We start from the raw sequence: 21,600 nt of genomic DNA, 5'->3' as shown, positions 1-21,600 counted from the left end.
CATAACAGTTAAGCACCCCCTTGCAAAAAAGCGGCTTGTACCTGGGTCAGAAAAAAAAATCCTACCACCTGTGATGGAGTGGTGATTTGATCTTTTTGAGTTTGGTGGATAATCCTTGGATAATTAAAAGGTTTAATTCTATACTTGGCTTGTGCTGTTAAATATACACATACATATAAATACACACAAAACATAAACTAGTAAGGTACAATGTGTCCCTAAACTCAGCTCACTAAGAACTGAATGTGAAACAATAACAATAAAGGCCACTTTAGCTGGTCTTTGAAAAAATTCATCAGAGAGCTTTAAGAAAACATAACTGGTAATTATGAAGCTACAAGCTTAATTTTTATATATAACCTTCTTCTTTGAGATCCTTGGAAGAAACTAGATTCAAAATATAAGGGTATGTGGTATTTCTAGAAACTAACAATTTATTAAAATAACTAATAGCCCAAATAAATAGAGAACTTAGTAGTTTGTTTTGTTTACAAAACCATTCCTAAAATTAGAAACTTAATTGCACATGACCTGGCTTAGAATTACTGAAACACAGATCTTTAAAAAATAAATAAATAAATAAAATTTACTTTTGTTAATGAACATCTGTCAATTTTGAAAGCCTTCTTACCTGTTTTATTTGATGCAAGCGGCTGGCAGAAGTACGAATAGGAGAAGGTAGGAACAACTGAAATTTAAAATAGAAAAGTCAAGCTTGTGTTAACATTTCTGATTAGTTATTTCTAAACACAAAGTCAATGTTGAATCATCTAAGATATTTATTGAGTGTCTAATGTGTAAAGCATAAAGGTCACTTCATACCAATGGTACTGGTTAAGGTCAAATTTTAAAATATTCAATTGGATCTTGACCAAAATAATTACACTAACCAAAGTCTAATATATTTCAAAACCCAACAAAATAACTATTAACATAACAAATATAGGACAGAGCCTGGCTTAGTGGTGCATATGTGTAATCGCAGCAGCTCCAGAGGCTCAGACAGGAGGATCCCAAGTTCAAGGCCAGCCTCAGGAACTAGTAAGGTGTTAAGCAACTTAGTGAGATCCTGCCTCAAAATAAAAACCAAAGCCAGGCCCAGTGGTGAAGCCTGTAATCCCAGTGTCTTGGGAAGCTGAAACAGGAAAATTGTGACTTCAAAGTCAGCCTCAGTCATGGGGAGGCATTAAGCAACTCAGTGAGACCCTGCCTCTAAATAAAATACAAAATAGGGCTGGGGTATGGCTCACTGGGCGAGTATCCCTTAGTTCAATCCCTGGTCCCCCCAAAAAAAAATTTAAAAAGGGCTGGGGATGTGACTCAGTGGTAAAACACCCGGGGTTTAATATCACAGTACCAAAAAAAAAAAAAAAAAAAAGTCAAAAAGAAAAGATTTTATCTTTACCTTTCCTTTCCTAAGTCACTAGAGCTTTAAATCACCTCATTCTTCTTGCCAGTTTAAGGCCATCCTTAAAGCTTAGTGAAAGGCTTTTCTTGGAACAAATAGCAGAAACAGTCCTTATATCAGCAGATAACTTGCCAAACTTACAAAACGAACATAAAAGAAGCAACTCCGCCAAACACCTTGAAATCCAGGCAGGGAAACCAAATTTTCATTAATATCAATTGACTTTAGGCAATCATTTTCAAGTAGTTAGCACATTTACTCTTGATTGCTATGACACTTGTTATCTACATCCTTTCTCTTTTGGGAGGCTACTTTCTCTTTTTAGGTCTTATGTCAAAGCTTATGACATCATTGGTGCTGTAGTGTGAATTTTCTGGGGTGCGTTGGATTTGAACTTGGGCTACAGAATCATAGAAAGTTTTTTTAAATATATATTTTTAATTTTTTAGTTCTTAATCTACCTTTATTTATTTTTAGTTCTTAATCTACCTTTATTTATTTATTTTTTATTTATATGTGGTTCTGAGAATCGAACCCAGTGCCTCACACATGCCAGGCAAATGCTCTACCACTGAGCAACAACCCCGGCCCCTAAAATTTTTTTTATAGTAGATGGACACAATACCTTTATTTTATTTTCATGTGGTGCTGAGGATCAAACCCAGTGCCTCACACATGATAGGGAAGCACTCTACCAACTGAGCTACAACCCTAGCCCCCCAAATTTTTTTAACTGGACAAAAAGTGAATCAAATACTGGACTGTCTGATTTTTTTGTAGTAATAATGTGGAAAATTAATGGAGAAAACAATTAATTGGAAGAGTTAAGTACCACAGTTGATGTCATAATTTCAGCCAGGCAATCATCTAGTGATTTCCTGGACAAAGTTTTCCAATAGGAAATTCTAAAACTTTTCCTGAAACCAAACTGAGTCCTCCCCATCCCTTAGGTATCAGTGAAAAACGATCTCTTCCAGGAAGTCTTGTAATTAGTTTAGAATAGTTTAGCACACTCTATAAAATGCCTCAGATAATTTTTCTACATAAAACAAAATATTAAAATAAAGTATCCTGAGATGTTGTTAAAACTCACCAGTATCTTCTGTGTTAATTTCTCACGTGTCTCTTTTACTCCAGGGGAAAAAAGGCGTTGGAAGGAAGCAAGAGTATGCACCTAGGAATGGCATCACCAAGGGATGATGTCATAGTTTGGGGCAGGGGAGAGTAGGGTTGTAAGGAGGGATTGGGATGAGTGCTATGTGAATCTGAAACTGATTCCTAGGATTTATCTCAAGTGAAGTAATTAAGATAGGAAGAAAGACTAATATTAGTTCCATTTAAAAGAGAAACCACAGAAAATTAATATTCTACAGATACTAAATTTTTAAAAGTAAATTTTAACTTTTCTAGGTGTGCTTTTACCCATTTCCTAGTCCTTACTAGAGATAAAAGGCTTAATTCTGAATAAAAAGTTGTATGCTGTCTTTAGAAATGTCTACCTGGTTCTAGAAATTACTTAAGTTGGTTTCCAATGGTACTTAACAAGAATTGAGTCCAGGCTGAACAGACACAGCACAGACAGAGCGAGGTCTGGAATGGATTATACACTTGCTGCTGGGTGAGCCATTAACTAGATTTAGGGTTTGTAGCTGTCAATGTGAAAAGTAAAACCCAATCAGGTAAATATCAATAGCTATAAAATTAAAGTGGATGAATTGCTCAAGAAAAATACCATTTAAAGCACTCCAGTAATCCCAGCAACTCAGGAGGCAGAGACAGGAGGATCGGAAGTTCAAAGCCAACTTCAGCTAAGCAACTCAGTGAGACCCTGTGTCTAAATAATATACAAAATAGTGCTGGGGATGTGGCTCAGTAGTTGAGTGCCCCTGAGTTCAATCTCTGATAACACCCTCCCCCAAAAAGAAAAACACAATCTTGTCTAATAGGAAGATGAAACATTTATCCTGCTTCCTTTGGAACAGCAGGGGGCAGATAAGGATGGAGAAATGCCACAGTTGCACACAAATTCAACAGAGGTGCTAAGAAGATTCTTGGCAGAGAGGTGGGGAATGGGCATGCCAAACTCAGAGTTAAGAGATAAAGAAAAGGGGCGGGGGCAAGGCAGGGTGGCACAGGCCTATAATTGCAACAGCTCAGGAGGCTGAAATAGGAGGATATCGAGTTCTAAGCCAACCTCAGCAAAAAGGAGGCACTAAGCAACTCAGTGAGACCCTGTTTCTAAACAAAATACAAAATAGGGCTGGGGATGTGGCTCAGTGGTTCAGTGCTCCTGAGCTGAATCCCCAGAACCAAAAAAAAAAAAAAAAAAAAAAGTGGGTGGTGGTGGTGGTTTGAAGGGAAGGCAGAGTCCCAATATTCAGAAGAGACCCTCATGTTTCTACTAGCTAGAAGTGGGATTCAGTAATTTCTTGAAAATAGTGAAAAAAATATTTGTGCTTTATTAAGCAGAATAATTATGAGATAACTCACAATTATACAATGCATAAGAAATATGCATCCGTATTTATATTTGTTTGCTAAATAAAACCCACGGTTCTTCAATGCCATTTGTTACAGTGATTTTTTTCCTAAAACATTGTTTTACCTATATTGAAATGCATGAAAAGCAGGACCAATTTTTTATCTTCAATTGTACATAACAAAATTTATCATTGTAACCATTTTTAAGTACACAGTTCAGTAGTGTTGTACACACTGTTGTACAACCAATCTCCAGAACTCTTCATCTTTCAATATCGAAACTCTATACCCATTAAACAATACCTGCTGTTCCTCCCTCCTCCCAGCCCTGGCAATCACCAATATACTGTCTCTATGAATTGACCACTCTAGGTACCTGCAGTACCAATTTTTTTTTCAGGGGGCGGGGTACTGGGGATTGCACTCAGGGGCCCTCAACCACTAAGCTACATCCCCAGCCCTATTTTGTAATTTAAAAAAAAACAAGGTCTCACTGAATTGCTAAGTGCCTCGTTTTTGCTGAGGCTGGCTTTGAACCTGTGATCCTCCTGCCTCAGCCTCCTAAACCACTGGGATTATAGGTGTGCACCACCAACCCAGAGTCTATAGTACCAATTTTAAGGATAGTCCAGGATGGGAAAGACACTTAAATATATAAAGTTTATGAGCCAAGCACAGTGGCACAGACCTGTAATCCCAGCAGTTTGGGAAGCCGAGGTAGAAGGATCATGGTTTCAAAGTCCCAGCAAGGGCTTGAAATTCTGAGTGAGATCCTGTCACTAAATAAAATACAAAATAGGGCTAGGGATGTGGCTCAGTGGTCAAGTTCCCCTGAGTTCAATCCCTGCTAACCCCCAACAAAAAAATACACACACACACACTTACACATATATAGTTTATGATATCACTCAACAATGCTTTTATTTTTTTCAGGAATGATAGTTCTACTTTGTAATGTGATACGTTAGCTAGAAATGAAAAAATACATTTATTGTTCATGCTTTCTGAAAAATATTTAAATACCATAGAGATACATAAATTAGAAATAAAATTCCTGGGGCTGAGATTGTGGTTCAGTGGTAGAATGCTTGCCTAGCACATGCGAGGCAGGGGGTTTAATCCTCAGATCTATTTTGTATTTTATTTACAGACATGGTCTGAGTTGCTTAGGGCCTTGCTTTTGCTGAGGGTTTCTTTGAACGCATGATCCTCCTGTCTCAGCCTCAGGAGCCACTAGGATTACAGGCCTGGGCCACAACAGGGATGATGGTATATTTTGACAAAATAAAGGTATATGCATAGCACTGTTACAGCAAGTTAAACCTATAAGCCATGAATGTTCCCATCACCAAATATGTAAAAATGAATTTAATTCTGCAAAACAATGTGTTTATAAGATGGCTTATTTTAAGTATGCATTATATTCAACTGAATTATAAGCAAATTAAGAAACTAAAATTCCTAAGAAATATTATGCATTTAAAAATTTTTAGGTACTAGGTTGGGCATGGTGGTGTATGCCTGTAACCCCAGTGGCTTAGAAGGCTGAGGTAGGAGGATCTGGAGTTCAAAGCCAAGCTCAGCAAATTAGTGAGGCCCTCAGCAACTCAGTGAGAACCTGTCTCTAAATAAAACACAAAAAAGGGCTAGAGATGTGGCTCAGTGTTTAAGCCCCTCTGGGTTCAATTCCCATTACCAAAAAAAAAAGTTGTGGAAATAATATTCAATATCATTCTATGAAGATGAAAACATCTAATTTTAAGCTTAAGATGTAATTTTTCGGAGGGATGCTAGGAATTGAACCCAGAGGTACTTTACCACTGAGCCACACCACAAATCCTTTGAATTTCTTATTTTGAGGCAGGATCTCAGTAAGTTGCTAAGGGCCTTGCTAAATTGCTGAGGCTGCCCCCAAACTTGCAATTCTCCTGCCTCAGACCCCAAATCACTGGGATTACTGGCTTGCACCATTGTACCCAGCAGGAAGTATACTCTAAAATTTATTTCAAGGTATAACATTTCAGTAGAATGCACTCTACAGATTCATATAGAAATTCATATGATAGGGGGCTGGGGTTGTAGCTCAGTGGTAGAGCACTTGCCTAGCATGTGTGAAGCCCTGGGTTTGATTTTCAGCACCACATATAAATAAAATAAGTAAATAAATAAAGGTCCATCAACAACTAAAAAAATGTAAAGAAAAAGAAATTAATGTGATAGAGAAATTTATAAACAATTAACTGTATGACAACAAGTTAATCTATATAAAATGGACAAATGCCTAGAAACACACAAATTACCAAAATGATTCAAGAAGAAATAGAAAATCTCAACAGACTTATAATAAGACATAGAATCTGTGGTCAAAAACCTTCCAACCGGGCTGGGGATGTGGCTCAGTGGTAGAGCGCTTGCCTAGTATGTGTGAGGCACTGGGTTTGATTCTCAGCACCACATAAAAATAAATAAATAAAATAAAGGTATTGTGTCCATCTACAACTAAATAAAATAAAATAAACAAACAAACCTTTCAATAAAGAAATTTCCAGGACTAGGGGCTGGGGATAGAGCTCAGTTGGTAGAGTGCTTGTCTTGCATGAGCAAGGCCCTGGGTTCAATCCCCAGCACCACACACACACACACACACAAAGGAATTTCCAGGACTAGATGGTTTCATGGATAAACTATAAAACATTTAAATGAAGAACTAACACCAATCTTTTTCAAATTCTTCCAAAATTAGAGAGGCTGGGGCTGGGGTGTATCTCAGTGTTAGTGCATAGCTTACTTAGCATGTGCAAGGTCCTGGGTTCCAGTCTTAAAACTGCAGGGGAAGAAAAATCAAGCACTTCCTAATGCATTCTGAAGCCAGCAATTACCCAGATACCAAAGCCAGCAAAGATACCTCCAGAAAAGAAACCTACAGACCAATATCCCTTATAAATAAAGATGCAAAAAGATTCATTCCAGGAACTCAAGGGAGGTTTAACATAAGAAAATCATAGTGCTACATTATATTAATAGGACAAAGAGGGAAAACATGGTCATCTCAAAAGGCTTAGAGAAAACACTCATGACAATTCAATGCCTTTTCTGTTTTTGGTACCAAGGATTGAATCTAAGAGTGTAGTAGCACTGAGCTACACCCCAGCCCTTTTTATTCTTTGATTTTGTGATAGAGTCTCCTTAAATTGCTGGCGCTGGCCTTGAATTTGTGATCTTTCTGCTTCAACCTCCCAGAATTAATGGGATTATAGGGTTGCACCACCCATTCCCCCAAGGCTCAAAAGCCCTTACAACATGGAAACCCTCAGGGACTAAGAATGAAAGGAAACTTCCTTAACATGATAAAGGGAATTTACCAAAATGCACAGTTAACATTACAATGAATATTAACTCTGAAAGCTTTCCCACCAGGACTCGGAACAAAACAAGGATGGGCACTTCCTGAGACTAAAGAGAGCTGAGGGTTGAACAACATGGTGAATGCGCTGAATTGTACTTTTTATTTATTTTTTAACAGTACTGGGGATTGAACCCAATAGAACTCTAGCACTGAGCTACATCCCCAGCTCTTATTATTTTTTTTAATTTTCAGACAGGGTCTTGTTAAATTACTGAGGCTGGCCTCAAACTTGCTATCCTCCTGCATCACCCTCCAGAGTTGCTGGAATTACAGGCCTAGGTCACCTCACCTGGCAAGTTGTACACTTTAAAACAATTAATTAAATGTTATGTGAGGGCTGGGGCTGGGGCTGGAGCTCAGTGGTAGAGCACTCGCCTTGCATGTAGAAAGCACTGGGTTTGATCCTCAGCATGACATGTAAGTAAAATCAAAGTATTGTGTCCATCTACAACTAAAAAAATATTTTTAAAAAAGTTATGTGAATTGGGCTGGGGATGTGGCTCAAGCAGTAGCGCACTCGCCTGGCATGCGTGTGGCCCGGGTTCGGTCCTCAGCACCACATACAAACAAAGATGTTGTGTCCACGGAAAACTAAAAAATAAATATTAAAAAATTCTCTCTCTCTCTCTCTCTCTCTCTCTCTCTCTCTCTTTCTTTTAAAAAAAAAGTTATGTGTGTAAGGGTAAAAGAAATTGAAGTTAAAGCGTAAAAGTTAAAGGGTAAAAGACCGGGTGTTGTAAAAGTTTCTAAGCTGAAAGGTCTGAGTTAAAATGTAAAGGAGGTATTGTTAGGTTTCTATGCTACCTGCAAAACCCGAAATTTCTGTAGCTGTTAAGACAATGCTTAGAACCGCCCAGTAAATATTTCCCCTGACTATTTGGTTGTTTAATAAGGGCTCTGTGTGGTTGCACATAGGCATTGCAGGGCCTGGACCAATCAGTTTAAATGTAACCCCCTCCTTAGGAATGACCTATCACTCCAGCCTGACCTGTTCCTGCCAATGAATGAACTAATCATGTTTAGGAGTTGTTGTTCAATTTTCCCGCGCCTCATGATGATTTGTTCTGATGTATACAAAGCCTTCCGCCCTCCCCAAAAAGTGTACTTAAGCAGTGCTCAGCCCCTGCTCGGGGCTCTGGCTGCTTTCCCTTCTTGAGTGGGCACGGAGCCCCAGCATGCTGGTTCAATAAATCCCCCTTCTGCCAATTGCATGAGTGATCACTTGGTGGTCTCTTTCTCCGACGTTTTGCGGGACCCTTACATGTGAATTTTACCTCAATACAATTTTCATAAAATGAATCATTCAGTCACCTTGGTTTACTGATCATAAGTATGTTTCATAAGTTTAACTAGCAGAAAACAGTTACAATTTAAAGATTGCATTATAACACTATGAATAGCAAATTTCATTTACAATTCAAGATAAATGTGATAAAAGTCATTTTTTTTAATTTTAATATTTATTTATTTATTTTAGTTTTCGGTGGACACAACATCTTTGTTGGTATGTGGTGCTTGAGGATCGAACCCAGGCCGCACGCATGCCAGGCGAGCGCGCTACCGCTTGAGCCACATCCCCAGCCCTAAAAGTCAAATTTTTTAAAAAATCAAATTAAAAGCTGAAAACTACTTTTAAGAGAGCCTGCAAATTTTCCTCTCAAAAAAGTATGCCCTTCAAAAACTGGAAGCTAGATGATCTTATGCATAAAAACAAACTTTAATGCTAAATCCATATGAAATTCAAAAGTTAATTCTGCTTCACCTGCAGCAAAAACTGTTTTCGATGTACTTATTTTTCCTTCATTACTGTTTAGAACTCTATTTCTCTTTTTTGGTGGGAGAGTACAGGGGATTGAACTCAGGGGCACTCCACCACTGAGCCACATCCCCAGCCCTATTTTGTATTTTATTTAGAAACAGGGTCTCACTGAGTTTCTTAGGGTCTCACAAAGTTGCTGAGGCTCGCTTTGAACTCTGGATCCTCCTGTCTCAGCCTTCTGAGCAGCCCCAGCCCTGCTTAGAGCTCTGTTTCTCAAGGAAGAACTTGTTAGAAATGTAAATTCTCAGGCTCTGCCCCAGACTCACTGAATCAGAAACTCTGGGGGAAGACCTAGCCAGCCATGTTTTAACAAGCCCCCCATGTGCTCACTCAAGTCTAAGAACCACTGGTTAAGACAAGTAAGCTTGGACTGCATGCCCAATCCCCAACAACAACAACACACACACACACACACACACACAGAGAGAGAGAGAGAGAGAGAGAGAGAGAGAGAGCAAGCAAATAGCTTAAGTCTTGGACAAGGAGGCTGGTATCAGCATTTTCTTACCAGGGCATGCTGGCTCATAAATGTCGTGCTGTTTCTTTTCACTCTTAATGTGTCAGCTTGGAATACCTGTGAATTATCACTAAGGAGAAAAAGAAAACACTTGTTATATATAAAGTTTATTACAATTTTTTTAAAACAGTGCTGGAAATGGAATTTAGGCCTTATGCATGCTAGGCAAGCACTCGACCACTGAGCTGTATCCTCAAGTCTGCAATTTTTTTTCAAGAAATAAGATTTCTAATACTTAAATAGCAACACTGTTAATTGTAAATGGCATCCTGGTAGAGACAACTGTGCAGATGTAGAAATTAACACACACACACATACATACACACATAAAAGTACACATCTTAGTCCATTAAGCTTAAACAAGTTACCATATAAGAAAAGGAATTCTCATGCATGCCACTTTACCTCTAAAGCTAGAGAAAAAGTATAATTTATTATGACCTTGGAAATACATCATTTTCAGTGTAAACCTGTAATTCGTTTAAATTTATGATTGGAGCTGGGCACAGTGGTGTACCCCTGTAATCCCAGCAGCTCAGGAGGCTGAGACAGAAGGATTGCAGGTTTGAAGCCAGCCTCAGCAACTTAGCAACACTTTAAGAAACCTAAGGCGACCCAGTCTCAAAATAAAATATAAAAGGGCTGGTGATGTGGCTCAGTGGTTAAGTGCACTTGAGTTCAATCTCCAGTACCAAAATAAAATTTATGATTGGAGCTACCCAAATTTTACATGAACAAGAGGGATAACTGATAGCAGGTGTAGATAGAACTGAGATCTTCCACAGATATGGTTTGTTTGGCCTACATGGTGTTAAAACATTTCTGAATTCATTGTGCAAACTGAGAAATTTCATATTAAAAAAAATCCAGATTCCAGATTTTTGGCTTCTATTGAAAACTTGCAAGATTTTGCAACACTGGGCTCCATTCCCACATGGCAACAACACACTGAAAGTGAGCAGCTGCTGCCCACTGAAAATGGAGTAGGTGTCCTCACCTTGGACTATTGCCCACCCAGGTGGCCTCAATTCTATTTGAGCTTATAACCTGAAGAAGTCATCTTTTCCTTTACATGTTTTCTTTTTACTATAACTTTTTCTTTTGTACTGGGGATTGAACCCAGGGGCACTCTACCACTGAGCCACATCCCCGGCCCTATTTTGTATTTTATTTAGAGACAGGGTGTCACTGAGTTGCTTAGTGCCTCACCATGGCTGAGGTTAGCTCCTGATCCTCCTGAATCAGCCTCCCCAGCAGCTGGGATTACAGGTGTGAGCCATTGTGCCTGGCTTATAACTTTTTACTTTGAAATAGTTTAAGACTCACAAGAAGTTGCAAAAAGTATGCCAATGGTTCCCATGTACCTTTCATCCAGGTTTCTCCAATGATAATAAGAAATCATTTTTAATACTTTTCTTTGGCTGCTTTTGTTACCGAAAGCTGGGTCCTTGTCCCCGATGCCAATTCATGCCAATTTAATAACGAGGACACAGTTTTGAGAAAAAGGAAAAAGAAGCCTTATTGCTTTGCTAGCAAAGGAGCACTGGAGACTCTTATCTGGACACTGTGGTTCCACCCATCAGTGAGAACAAAGAACTATTAAAGAAGCTCTTTGTGGCTCAGCAGCGGAGCACTTGCCCAGAACAGGAGAAGTCCTGGGTTTGATCCTCAGCACCACATAAAAATAAATAAATAAAATAAAGGTATTGTGTCCAACTACAACTAAAACATAAATATTGAAAAAAAAAAAAGCTCTTAAAGGCTGCATTCCAGGTGTGCCCCAAGGGGAGTCCCAGGTGTACCCTGAGGGCATGGTGAAGTGAAATTCACTTATTAAATAAAATAAAAGTATTGTGTCCAACTACAACTAAAAAATAAATATTTAGGGCTGGGGTTGTGGCTCAGTGGTTGAGTGCTTGCCTTGCATGTATGAGGCACTGGGTTCGATCCTCAGAACCACATTAAAAAAAAAAAATAGATAAAAATACTTTTTTTAAAAAAAGGAGAAGAGAGGGGCTGGGGATGTGGCTCAAGCAGTAGCGCGCTCGCCCAGCGTGTGTGCAGCCCGGGTTCGATCCTCAGCACCACATACAAATAAAGATGTTGTGTCCGCCGAAAACTAAAAAATAAATATTAAAAAATTCTCTCTCTCTCTCTCTCTCTCTCTCTCTCTCTCTCTTTAAAAAAAAGAGAAGAGAGAAAAGATCTGGAAGGTTGGAAGGTTGCAAACTTCATGTAATGATAAGAACATGAAAATATTAATGAGCCTGATTTGATCAGTATATAGTATATACATGTATTGAAATATCATGCTGGGCATCATAAATATGTATACTATGTGTTAATCTAAAATTTTAAAAAATGGGGACTGGGGATGTGGCTCAGTGGTAGATGCTTGCCTAGCATTAGTGAAGACCTGAGTTCAATCCCCAACAACACACACACCAAAAATGTAAAAAAAAAAAAATTACAAAATATTTGAGATTGAAATGTTAATCACCCTGATTTTATTATTATGCATTGTATGCATATATTGAATTATCACACTGTTCCCCATAAATATGTACAATTAAATAATAGTAATTAATTTTAAAAAATCTCATCATGGACCAACACTAATGTTTCACTTATAAAAGCTCGTTTTGGTATTTATAAAAATGTAGGGAATTAATGATCTCAGAATGCAGTGTAGGGCTTTAATAGGGAAGAAAAATACTCAAAGGACCCAAATGTATGGTAGAGTAAAATAAGTGCTTAGAGAGGCAAAGAACAGGACAATTAGCAGCTACATAACATATTTAATTACATGGCACTTAACTTTTTTTAAAAAAATGGATTGGTAAAAAAACAAACAAAAAACCAGTCCCTTCACTGGGATCAACACTGGTCAGCAGAAGAGCATTTGGAATCCAGGCCTATAGGGCAAAGTTCACCACTCAGCTGTCTGGATATCCCAGACCTATGCTTTTCTGCCTCCAAAGCCTGTTCTGTATACTCGAAATGCTGTCCCAGCCAGAAGACCTCTTTTCCAGAGTGTACTCTATGGATCCATTAAAGCCCATTTCAAATGTATCTTCTCCCTGAACCTTTTCCTTATCCTTCATCAATTCTTGCTTTAATTTTTCACTCCCTTCCTTGAATTTCTTTAGCACTTTCTCTACCTTCCTAAGCTTATTGAGACTTGATCCCATTTTGTAGCATGAAAATTTCCATATTACAGGGAAGAACTCAATATTTTATAAATTTTCCCTACAATAACATGTATAGGCAGTCAATTATAAGAATATTTAAGGAACACTAATGGGTCACCTATTTTTACTATCTTTTGTGTAGGGAGCCTGACTCTTAGGGCTGGCAATAGTATTCTCCCCCAAACTTGTATCTGCCAATTTTATTTAATAAGACTATAAAACTGAAAGAAATAATTGAGGTAGCATAAACTACAATTAGTATGAGTCTTTTCAAATGAATTTATATAAAACCCTACATGGTACCCCAGAATTGAGTTAAATCTATTTCTTTGTCTCTCTCTCTCATTTTTTTTTTAACTGGGAATTGAACTCAGGGGTACTCAACCACTGAGCCACATGCCCAGTCCTATTTTTTTTATTTTATTTAGTGTCAGGGTCTCACTAAATTGCTTAGTACTTTACTATTGTTGAGGCTGGCTTTGAAGTCACAATTCTCCTGTTTTAGCCTCCCAAGCCGCTGGGATTACAGGTGTACACCACCTTGCCTGGCTTAAAATCTATTTCTTTTCTTTTTTTTTCCCTAAAGGTCATTTATTGTAAAACCATAAGTACAACTGACATGAATTCATTTACGCAACTGATCCTCTCTAACCATGAAAAGGATGTTTTGCCTTGGAATCAACCCCAGGAAGAACGTGGTGAGAATTCAGGGTTGGGGGACGTACTGAATCCTGGGCTGGGGCTTTTGGTGACTTAAGGAACCCGATGGTACCTTCCTCTTCTCCCTGGGAATGTTCCACTTTCAGATGAGAATAGACAGGTAAAAACAGCAACATTTAAACAGCTCAGTTTTAAATATTATTACTTAGTAAAAATCTTTTCTTTTTTTTCCTAGGTTGGAAAAAGTAAAGCTAATATAACTGGGTGGTATTCAATGCCCCACATCAAATGATAAGTAATAGCTGTCTACACAATTATGTCAGTTATATTCTCATAGCAATCAGATTTCTTTTTTTCTTAGTACTAGGGATTGAACCCAGGGGTGCTCCATCACTGATCACCCAGCCCTTTTCATTTTTTACTTTGAGACAGAGTCTTGCTAAGTTACCCAGGCTGGTCTTGAACTTGTAGTCCTCCTGCCTCAACCTTCCGAGTCATTGGGATTACATAAGCATGCACCATCACACTGGGCCAGCAATCATTTTTCATGGCTACTACCTTTATTCCAGGCAAGAGGTCAATAAACCAGATAGTGGGCAAACTTTTTCTTCAAAAGGACAGACAAAATAAATATTTTAGGCTTTTTGGGCCATATCAATCTCTGTTGTAGCTATTCAATTTTGCCAGTGTAGTGGGATAGTAACTGTGGACAATAAACAGATGAACATGGTTACGTTCCAATTTCAAAAAGCTAACAGCAGGCTAGATTTGTCCCTTGGACAATAGTATGCCTTTCAATTGAGGCAGCAATAATTTAAAATCAGGATCAAACTAGAGGTTTTTAAAGAAGGAAAGTGCTGGCAAGGATCCAAGAAACTTTTTTTTTGTGTATGTGTACCAGGGATTGAACTCAGTGACGCTCAACCACTGAGCCACATCTCCATTCCTCCTTTGTATTTTATTTAGAAACAGGGTCTCACTGAGTTGCTTAGAGCCTTGCTTTTCACTGAGGCTGCCTTTGAACTCCTGCCTTATCCTCCCCTACCACTGGGATTGCAGGTGTGTGCCACCACGCTGGGCTCTGGCTTGAAACTTTTTTTCTGCAGTGCTGAGGATAAACCCAGGGCCTCATACAAGCTAGGCAAGCACTCTACCACTAAACTACACCCCAGCCTGACCTGTAATTCTTTTTTTTTTTTGTACTAGGGATTGAACCCAGGGGCAATCAACCACTGAGCCACATCCCTAGCCCCCTTTTTTAAAAAATTTTTATTCAGAGACAGGGTCTCACTGAGATGCTTAGAGCCTGGCTAAGTTGCTTAGGCTAAACTCGTGATCCTCCTGCCTCAGCCTCCTGAGCTGCTGGGATTACATGAGTGTGCCACTATACCTAGCCTGACCTCTAATTCTTTTAATAAGGGTCAGAGAAAAAAAGGAAAAAAACACAACATCTTTAAATATAGTTATTGACACCAGTAATAAGTCAGCCAACTATACAGAACCAAGAGGTTCAAAACTTTTGACACTGGTATTTTTTTTCAATATCTTTATTTTATTTATTTATTTATTTATGTGGTGCTGAGGATTGAACCCAGTGACTCACACATGCAAGGCAAGTGCTCAACCACTGAGCTACAACCCCAACCCCTTGACACTGGTATTTTTATTAATACAAGATGTTCATCACAAAACAGTGTGGGAACTGCACTGTGTTAAATAACTGACATTTAAGAAATTTAATTCTGCAAATTCTGTTGCAAGAGAGAGAGTCTTTACATACAGGAAACATCAAGCACAGTTAGAAAATTACTTGAAAGAGGTATAACAGGGCTGGGATTGTGGCTCAGCGGTAGAGTGCTCCCCTAGCATGGGTGGGACCCGGGTTCTATCCTCAGCACCACATAAAAATAAAGGCATTGTGTTGTGTCCATCTACACCTAAAAAATAAATAAATAAACATTTAAAAAAAGCTGTGCCCTCAAAGTGCATTGATAAGTCCACTGTCTAAAAAAAAAAAGAGGTATAACAATATTTAGCAAAATATGGACCACATGCTTTACTGCCAAGTATAGTTTAGAAAGGGTAGGACAACCAAGTATTAGAGGCCTAAGTAATGGAATGAGAAAAATAAGCAGTATACATATTGCAATTGCAAAGAAGTGAAAATGATTTCAACTCAGACTCAGTGTAATCTTACTCTAAATTGTTGTTCAGAATAATTTCTCTGACTATACCCTAATCTTGCAACAATAGCACAAAATATGCCTTCAGATCATTTGGGCAAGTTCCTGACATCAGGCATGACATTCATCATTCCTATAACTTCTGAGTCACTGGAGCTAATCCACTTTACAGTTTCCATATCTTTAACTCCCACTAGATAAATACACAATTTATACTCACTTTTCTGTACAAATTTTACTTCATGCATCAGGATCTTAAGCTGGAGAATTCAACTCTGTAACTGTGCTCTAATGATTTTTAAAACTGTCAATCCTTTGCACAACAAAGTAGGAAGGGATAACTGAGATCTTTCTTAGATTCCAGGACTCTGTGGATTAGGCAACAGGGTCTAATGCATTCTCTCCCTGGAATGTTTAATACATTAAACTGGATCCACATGTTCCTTCAAGCATATATCCTTCATTATCATTTGCAACCTGCTTCTTTTCATAAAGCTTTCCAATAAAACCAACATTCTTAGGCTAGGGATGTAGCTCGGTAGTAGAGCACTTGCCTATCATGTATATGTAAGGCCCTGGGTTCATCCTCAGCATCACAAAAAAAGGTAGGGGGGAACAATACTCTCCTCACTGCTCTATTCTACTAGCAGGGTGGGTCCCCTAACAATTCCTTTGATAATACAATAGGAAGTGTCCACCTACAACTAAAAAAAACAAACAATTTTTTTAAAAAATGTTACTGTTCTCGCTGGGTGTGGTGGTGCACACAAAATCCTAGCGGCTGGGGAGGCTGAGACAGGAGGATGATGAGTTCAAAGCCAGTCTCAGCAACAGCGAGGTACTAAGCAACTCAGTGAGACCTGTCTCTAAATAAAATACAAAATAGGGCTGGGGTTGTAGCTCAGTGGTTGAGTGCCCCCGAGTTCAATCCCTGGTACCAAAAAAAAAAAAAAAAAGTTCCTGTTCTCCATACAACATGCAGAGCCACTGACTTTACTTTAAAAAAAAAAATTAATTGGGGGGGGTACTAAGGATTAAATCCAGAGGCACTTAACCACTGAGACACATCACCCACCCTTTTAATATTTTATTTGGAGACAGGGTCTCACTGAGTTGCTTAGGGCCTTGCTAAGTTGCTGAGGCTGGCTTTGAACTTACATCCCCCTGCCTCAGCCTCCTGAGCCACTGGGATTACAGGCATGCACCACCACACCAGGCTGGTAATGTATTATTTTTTGGTCAATTTTAGCTTTATTTTGTGACAATATGTTCTCCCCTGCCTCAAATCACTAGAGAGCTGCATTTCATTAGAGCTAATCAGCTTAGATATTGATTAGTAGTACAGAATTCATTAGTTTAGGAGCCAGGAGATACAGGTTCATAGTACTGGCTCTGTCACTATGGCATTTTCAAGAGATATGAGTCTCATGTGTTCAACAAGGAGGATTGATCTTGTCTTTCAGTTTTTGTTGTGTATATTACAACTATCAGGTAGTATGACACTATAAAAAGTGAGGAGCAGCCGAGTGTGGTGGTATATGGCTATAATTTCAGCAACTTGGGAGGCTGAGGCAGGAGGATTGCAAGTTCCTTGCCAGCTTCAATAACTTAGTGAGACCCTTTCTTTTTTTTTAAAGATAATTTTTGTAATATTAATTTTTTAAGTTGTAGTTGGACACAATACCTTTATTTCATTCGTTTTTATGTGATGCTGAGGATCAAACCCAGGGCCCCGTGCATGCTAGGCGAGCACTTTACTGCTGAGCCACAATCCCAGCCTGAGACCCTTTCTTAAAATAAAAAATAAAAAGGGTTGAGAAGCCAGGCATGGCACCACATGCCTGTAATCCCAGTGGCTCAGCTTGAGTCTGAGGCAGGAGGATCGCAAGTTCAAAGCCAGCCTCAGCAATTTAGCAAGGCTGTAAGCAACCTAGAGAGACCCTATCTCAAAATAAAATACAGAGGCTGGGGGTGTGGCTTAGTGGTAGAGTGCTCTCCACCTAGCATGTGTGAGGTACTGGGTTCAATCCTCAGCACCACATAAAAATAAATAAAGGTGCTGGGAGAGGTGGTGCATGCCTGTAATCCTAGTGGCTCAGGAGGCTGAGGTAGGAGGACTGTGAGTTCAAAGCCAGCCTCAGCAACAGTGAGGTGCTAAGCAACTCATTGAGACCCTGTCTCTAAATAAAATACAAAACATAGGGCTGGGGATGTGGCTCAGTGGTTAAGTTCCCTTGGGTTCAATTCCTAGTACCAAAAAAAGTGGGGAGGGCTGGGGATGTAGCTCAGAGTTACAGTGCCCTTGGGTTTAATCTCTAGTACCAGGGCTTGGGGGTGAGCAGCAAAGCTAATAACATATCGTGAATGTACTTTTCAGACTTACAGAATCTAGAAAATCTAATGATACTGGGATATGTGATCCAAGATCTCTTTCTCTCTCTCTCTTTTTTTCCAGTGCTAAGTATAGAAGCCAGGGCCTCACACATGCTAGGCAAATGCTGTACCAGTAAGTTATGTTCTCACTCAAAAAATCTCATTTAAAAACGTATTTGAGGGCTGGGGCTGAAGTTCCGTGGCAGAGCACTTTCCTAGCATGCATGAGAACCTTTAGTAATGCCAGACCTTCAGATATGTGCAAGAAATAGTTAACTATCATTGAATGCAGTGTTTCTAATTCTTTTTTTCATTGTCTGGCCTCCAACGAGCCTCTTTAGATATTTTTTCCCCTAATAACTCCTCTTCCACCAAATTTTCACACCACAGATATATATGTGTGCTTTGTACATAAAAATAACAAAACTTTTCCACACACACACCCCTCCCTAGAATCAGTTTTCCTTCTCCTTTGGGGGAATATTATCCACTAAAAATGTGTAATTTAGGAGACTGAACTTCTATAGTACCTAAACTCTATGTTCAAATAAAAACTAGGTGTAGAAAGGTCCAAGTTTATTTGCCTGACAACCATTTTCATCTAGAGTGTGTAAGAGGTGAAGGTCAGAGGTGACAGAGCAGTTGAGAATAAGAAAAAATAGTCCTGACAGGAGATGTGAAATCAGGGAGGGGTTGGGGAGGGTGTTGTTTCTTCAAAGGAGTGGGTAAGAGATGGGCTGAAATTGGAAAAAAGTGGTGCTCCATCCTGATTGATTGCTGCTTTCTAGTCCAGGTGGATTGTCAGCAGAGGATGTTTAGGTTTAGATGTGTGTCAACCTCAGGGTGGGGCGTGTACTCTCCCTCTGGTCAGGGTATTCCACACCTGCCCCTACTCCACCAGGCTGAGGGTGGGATCTCCAGACACCAGAGACAAGGGAGATACCTGCAGAACTTCCATAAATACAAGGAAGGGAATGCAAGGAATAAATACAAGGAAGTCACTTTTGTCCAACATCTCCCCAATGCCCGCTTGCCTCTTCCAGTATCTCAACCCTGCTCACCCAAATCCATTGATCAAAGGGACGCTGTTGGCTATTCTTAGGGCATTGCCATCTGAGGTGGTGGAATTCGGCGGCAGCTCCAAGTCTACTTCCATTTTCTCCTGTGCCATGCCCATGTCAAGGATGAAACCACTGCTTAGTTCGAAGTTCTCAATGCTTTCTGGTTTCCGTTCATATAAGGACAAGCCACCTATGATATGTAAGGAGAGAGGCAAAGGGAAAAAAAAAATAAAGGAGGAAGCTCTTAGACGATTAGGAGTGTTCACCTTTGTAGCCCAAACTTCACTAACACCAGTGGGCACAAAGTTTGACAGAACTGGCTCCAAACTTCCTTACCCCTATCATCGGCCCCTAACGCAGAAAAGGTCTCCCACCTGCAAGTCTATAATACAAAATGAGGCATTTATCTCAGTCACCGCTGAGATCCCTTCTCCTTTATCTTTGTTAGGCGACACAAGCTCAGCTAAGCCTTCCCAGCCAAAACAAAAACTACAATTTGCCGCCTTCCGGAGTCGATTTAGTCCCGCCCCTTCCCGCATGCGCCCTGCATCTGACCAGATGACGCTTGCTTATACGCAATTAACGTCACTCCAGGTGCCTTTGTCACCCTTAACAGGAGCTCATTTGCAATCGAGGAACCGCCTTTTTCCCAGTGCCAGTTCCCACTGCCAGTTCCCACTGCTCTTGCTGCTGAGGATTTGCAATGGATGTTCCTCTGTTACTATGCAAATCCCGCCACGGTTTCTTTAATCTTTACTTAAGAAAGATAATTGGGAGGAGTGTTTTGCATGGGAGCGCCTTCCAGTCTGCCCTGTCTAATGCTCAATTTTCTGTTTTGGCTAGCCTAACTCCTTATGTTTTCCATCCTGTAACAGCAGACACACTACACCTTTGGAATCTTAAAAAAGCTAAAGTTTGAAACGAAAGTCAACGAAGTGTGTAGGGTCTCAATAAAACGATTACCTCATTGAACCTATTGTGCAGATTGGTTCTGCAATTGTGTAGAATCAAGTTTTCAATGTGGTTTCATTTTTACCATAATCGTAATGTGTGTATTTTTCTATGGGATAAATTTTGACTTCTCATAATTAGTCATCTAAGAAATAAAGACTTCAGCTAACTTACAAAGATTTAAGTTAAAGCAGTGAGGCTTATTTTCTTAAAACATATCTCAGAATCCATTCAAATCAGCCTTTCCATTTTAAAGAATTGCTGCTTTTGAATTTTAACACCAGTTAATTAGCCATATTGAGTACTGAAATCTTAATTTCACACGAATATTATAAAACCACACATTTTAGGAACCACATAGAGAAGTGGCAGAGAAGGTAAAATGAGCTTAATGATATCAGACTTATTAATTAGTCATAATATTGGTATAGCACTTTTCATCTTATCAAATGTTTTCACATACTTATATTAATTGGTTCAATCATCAACCCTGCACAGGTAATCAGTAGTAAACTTAAAATAATGCAATTGCCTTGAAACCATTCATGACAAGTTATGACATGTAAGATGATAATCATTTATTCTTCTTTCATTCTGGGAATGGAATTTTAAAAGTTTGATCATATTATGCACAATTAGACTACCTAAATCCCAGACATGAGGATGATTTGGATTCTCCATCCCTGATGTAAGACAGGTCAATAACAGCTACCATTCATTGGGCACTTATGTGCCTGATGCTGTCCTAATCATGTTAAATATATGATCATACTTAATGCTTACAATAATTCTGTGAGGTAGGCACCATCACAATGCCCGTTTTTCCTTTCTTTATTTTATTTTATTTTTGGTATGGGGGTTGAACTCAGGGGCACTCAACCATTGACCAGAGTTGCTTAGCGCCTCGCTTTTGCTGAAGCTCGCTTTGAACTCACAATCCTCCTGCCTCAGCCTCCCAGGCAAGTGCCACAGCGCCCAGCACAATGCCCATTTTTCAAAGTAGGAAACCAAAGCCCAGAAGGGCTACTTGAAATAGCTACGAAATGACAAAGTCAAGATTCCTCTGACTTTCTGTTTAAATAAAAAGATAGATGAGGTGTTCCTGAATATTTCCCTGGACACTATTTCTGTACTCATAAGCACTTCATAAATATTTATTAAATTACTTTATGAATAAATGCAGGTTTAAATAAACTGCCATTCATAGCCATCTTATAAATTAGATAAACTATTTCTATTTTACAGGTCATAAAATTCCAAAAAGATGAACGGCACATCATTAGGTAGCAGCAGAGTCCAGACTACTACCAAGGTAAGAAAGCCACTGTTAAAATTCCCAGGGTACTTGGAGAGTTTACAAAAGATGGTGGCTAAAGCTGAGTAAATTCAGAGTGAAGGCAAAAAGCAATGGTTAAAGAGAAAACAGAGGGGCTGGGGATATAGCTTAGTTGGTAGAGTACCTGCCTCCTAGGCATAAGACCAATGGGTTCAATCCCCAGTTTTGGGATAAAAATAAAAAAGTCCAAACCAAACTGAATAACAGAAAAAAA

At 39.2% G+C, this 21,600-nt stretch overlaps 1 protein-coding gene across 2 annotated transcripts in view; it reads right to left on the bottom strand.

Annotated features, from left to right (window-relative positions):
* LOC114101852 (P2R1A-PPP2R2A-interacting phosphatase regulator 1-like) overlaps nucleotides 1–19,567 on the bottom strand; it is a 65,560-nt gene extending 45,993 nt beyond the window's left edge. For both annotated transcript variants that reach the window (XM_027946999.2, XM_071606220.1), the window contains exons 1-4: nucleotides 19,436–19,567; nucleotides 19,100–19,289; nucleotides 9,623–9,701; nucleotides 632–688 (exon numbers count right to left, since the gene is read on the bottom strand). In XM_027946999.2, the coding sequence (XP_027802800.2) occupies nucleotides 632–688; nucleotides 9,623–9,701; nucleotides 19,100–19,215 (252 nt within the window). In that variant the 5' untranslated portion in view covers nucleotides 19,216–19,289; nucleotides 19,436–19,567. The remainder of the gene's footprint in view (nucleotides 1–631; nucleotides 689–9,622; nucleotides 9,702–19,099; nucleotides 19,290–19,435) is intronic.
* Between the last annotated feature and the right edge of the window lie 2,033 nt (nucleotides 19,568–21,600).

This window comes from Marmota flaviventris, chromosome X (genome assembly GCF_047511675.1).
Source record: "Marmota flaviventris isolate mMarFla1 chromosome X, mMarFla1.hap1, whole genome shotgun sequence".
In the NCBI taxonomy this organism is placed as follows: Eukaryota; Metazoa; Chordata; class Mammalia; order Rodentia; family Sciuridae; genus Marmota; species Marmota flaviventris.
This window is presented reverse-complemented; position numbering and strand designations above follow the sequence as displayed.